At 45.0% G+C, this 4127-nt stretch overlaps 1 protein-coding gene across 1 annotated transcript; it reads left to right on the forward strand.

The window, feature by feature from the left end:
• Positions 1 to 1528: 1528 nt before the first annotated feature.
• Positions 1529 to 2848, forward strand: J4E83_006031 (uncharacterized protein; the record flags this gene model as incomplete). The annotated part of the gene is made up of 1 exon (XM_049332946.1): positions 1529 to 2848. The coding sequence occupies one exon, from the start codon at positions 1529 to 1531 to the stop codon at positions 2846 to 2848; it is 1320 nt and encodes a 439-aa protein (XP_049188188.1).
• Positions 2849 to 4127: the final 1279 nt, after the last annotated feature.

Here is a 4127-nt window from a genome sequence, read left to right on the forward strand (position 1 = left end):
GTTAGTGGATGGAAGATATAGCCAAAGTCTCTAAGGACACCCGTTTGGCTCCTCGTCCAAATGGCGGGATACAATGGGACTTGCCGTGAAGGATTCAAGGTCGCCGAGACTTTTGAACTTGCAGGACGCATGGCAAACCATTCGTTCATTAAGCGAAGGCGTGGCAGTACGACCCGAAGGTGCGACCCAACCTTGAAAGCATGCGTTACAGTGCGACCCCAAACGCGGGATACGGCGGCGGGCCGTTGGGCCACCCGTAGGAGCCACCCGTGGGCTGCCCAGGCGGGTGGGGATCTGATTGCGAACTCACGCCAGGGGGCCTCACATGGACTTCTCCGCGACGGTTTGATTAAGGCTTTATCCTATCTTCGTCACGCTAACAGCCGTCGTCATCTATTCCGTCATTTGCTCGTTGGATTTAATATGTATATGAGACATGCGGGTGTACCTAGACGTGATGCTTACGGAAAGTGTTGCGGTGACCATCTGTGGCTGGAGATGTGGCTCAATATTACTTCGTGCCGGCGCTTTTGCCGGCACGCTAACCAAAACAAGGTGCGGAATGTATACACCGGTGGAAGGCAGCGAGGTGTCTACCAACATGTGTTTGGGGGCTTTGTCACACTTGAGAGCAGTAGCTTCCAAGCCACCTGCAGGAAGCCTGTCGATCGAGCTGAAATAATTCCACTTCCAACATCTAGCCGCGGAGGATCGCAAAACCCTGCGAGGTTGAGTATGGCCCACCCAGTAAAACCCTCCGCGGTGATGGCCAGGCTTCTTGCAGCCTTGGATACGTAGTCACAGACAGTTCCTCACATGCAACCAAAGGTGCGAATACTTCCGGACGTTCCATCAACTTCCTGTACCAAGGTTTCAACACAGCCCGTTGCCTACGCATCATCGTACTACAAACCTGATACCAACCACACGGTCAGCCTATCGCCCAAAAGGTCAAAAGATCCTTCCAACTGTCCTTTTTGTTGTGTGAGATGACACAGCAAAACCCAGCCGCTCCGAACTCGGAGTCAAATGAAGCTTCGGTCGATGCCCGGGATGCGACAACGGAAAAGAACCCGCCAAAGTTCCAAAAAGGTCCAAGATTCTGGGCCATCATGGTCGTCCTCTCATTAGTGAGCCTTCTCACTGCTTTGGAGGCCACAGTTACCTCGACGGTTATGCCATCTCTCGTCGCCGATCTGGGTGGGGGCGAAGAATTCATCTGGGTTTCTAATGCATACTTCTTGACCATGTAAGGCTTCTGCCCCAGAGAGCCTTGTGCTTAAGCGACGAACTCGTAACTGATTTAGATAGGACTTCTTTGATGCCCATGTATGGACAGCTCGCCAATGTATTCGGTCGTCGGTGGCCCATGATCATATCAGCGGTCGTCTTCATGATAGGGAGTGGCGTTTGTGGCGGGTAAGTTATCACACCCTTGAAATCCGACTCGCGATCCAATTTCTTCGTGTCAAGCTCGAAGTCTTTGCTGATGAGAAGATGAATGCGCAGAGCGACCAACATATCCCAAATGATCGGCGGTCGAGTGGTACAGGGGATTGGAGCAGCAGGAGTCGCCGTCCTCTGTGAGATTATCATCTGCGACTTAGTGCCGCTTCGAGAGAGGGGAACCTACATGGGCGCCGTGTTTGGCATGGTCGGTCTCGGTGCTGCTCTTGGTCCTTTCTTTGGCGGACTGCTCGTGAGTTACAGCACCTGGCGCTGGGCTTTCTACATGGCTCTTCCCATCGGCGGCGTTGCGGTCGTACTGCTATTCGCCTTTCTGAAGGTCAAATACGACAAATCTCAGACTTGGGCCACCAAGGCTTCGAGCCTCGACTGGCTGGGCAACGCACTTTTCGTCAGTGGTTGTGCTCCGGTCCTACTTGCCGTTAGCTGGGCAGGAGGAAAATATCCATGGTCATCTTACCAAGTCCTCGTACCGCTCTTGCTTGGGTTGGCCACGTTGGGGGGCTTCATCGTACTCGAAGGCAATGCTCGCCTGACGCCAAATCCCATCATGCCACTCCATCTCTTCGGCAACTCTATGAGCCTCATCGTCTTCCTCCTCGCCTTTCTCCACGGTATTGTCACTATGTGGGCGCTTTACTTCCTCCCAGTATACTTCCAAGGCGTTCTCGCAGTAGATGCATACAAGGCCGGCATCTATCTTCTTCCCACCATCCTCGCACTTCTCCCAGGCGCTATCGGCGGCGGGTTGCTACTCAGCAAGTTCGGTCGCTACAAGCCCATTCTCGCCACTTCCTTCGCCTTAATCGTCATCGGGTTTGGCGTATTCACGCTCCTGGATGAGACGTCGAGTGCAGGCGCGTGGGTGGGCTTCCAGGTGATTGAATCCTTTGGCGCGGGCTTCGGCATGGGGGCCATGCTCCCCGCGCTACTAGCCTCTCTGAGCGACAAGGATACAGCAGTAGCGACGGCCACGTGGGGCTTCATGCGAAGCTTCGGCGTTTTGTGGGGCGTGGCCATCGCCGGTACCACCTACACCAACCGCGCTGCGCAGCTGGCTCGCTCAGGTGCCATCAGTGACAAGATGGTAGCTGCTCAATTTATGACGGGCGGCGCATACGCGGCAGCCGAGGTCGACTTCCTTGACACGCTGTCTGCTCAGGTGCGTGCGCAAGTAATATCTGTACAGAGCACCGCGCTCCAGCGATCATGGCAGGTTGCCATCGCCTTTGGTGGAGTGGGCTTCATTGCTGCTGCTTTGCTGAAGCAGGTGCCGCTTAGAAGGGAGAACGACACTGAATTTGGCATGACAGACAGTAAAGACAAGCCCACCGAGGAGGAAGCGAAAGGTGCAACAAAGGCTGAGGCTCCAGCATCGTGATTCTATTACCTGAATGCCAACAGAATAGAATTTGATAGACCAAGGCAAACCCAGCGCTAGCTACAGGTATCGAAGATTGCGGGAAACTTCCCTGCTTCGATGCAAGCCACCGCATACATAGAGTCTTTCCTAGCGGAACGAACACTTAAATCCACAGCTCAACGATGTGCTAGTAACAACGGTTAGCTGATATACAATGTTCCAGAGCTTCAAATCAAAGTACACGAGGCAGAATGCATCGCGTGCCACCGTGAACTCCAGAGGACGGCTCATGGTTGGGGGAGTTAGTGATTTAGTAATTACTAAGTATTACTAAATTAGTAATACTAAGTAAAAAAAAGTTAGTAATTACTAACACTAACTTCTTACTAATAGTTAGTAATTACTAACTAGTAATTACTAATTTAGTAATACTTAGTAATTACTAAATTACTAATTAGTAATAAAAGACTTAGAGATTTTTATCTTTCTTACTTTATAGTATATATTTAAGTATAGCTACTATATATAATAGTATCTCTAATACTTTAAGTTTTATAATTATATATATATAATAGATATATTATTTATATATTTTATCTATAGTATATAGCTTATATAGTTCTATAAAGTAATAATAATAAAAAAATAATATTAAAATCTTTCTATAGTTGTATACAGCGAGTACAAGGTGTTTAGAAAATACACCTATAATAAGATTACTATATAGAGTTACTAACTGCGTATTATTACTCTACTCTATATTAATACTTTACTATAATAATATTAAAATCTTTTTAAAGCTTTATATTTAAATAACTAGACTAAGTAATATATTATTACTTTTAGTAAAAAGTTAATAGTTTATTCTATTACTTAGTATATTAATAAAGATAGTAATTATATAGTATATTATTATATTAGTTATAAAAGTAGTAGTTTAAAACTTTAAATAGAGTATTTTAGTACTAGTAAATAGTTATATATCTTATAGCTTAGTAGTTTAATATATATATAGCTCTAGAAAAGAGTATAAGTACTATATAGTAATTAGCTAAAACTAAAATATATAATTAATAAATAGTTAGATTATAATCTATATATAGTATAAAAAGATATAAATATTAATCTAAAAATAAACTTTTAATAAAGCTTAGAAATATTAAAATAAACATAATTATATATATAGCTTTACTAGTAGAGTTATATTATTAAGTATATATAAATAGTAGAAAGTAAGTTTAGCTTAAAGTATAGTTTAGATTAAAAGTTTTAGTTTAGACTAGTATACTTTATATAA

Source organism: Alternaria metachromatica (genome assembly GCF_023757995.1).
Source record: "Alternaria metachromatica strain BMP 0045 chromosome Unknown scaffold_12, whole genome shotgun sequence".
Taxonomy (NCBI): Eukaryota; Fungi; Ascomycota; class Dothideomycetes; order Pleosporales; family Pleosporaceae; genus Alternaria; species Alternaria metachromatica.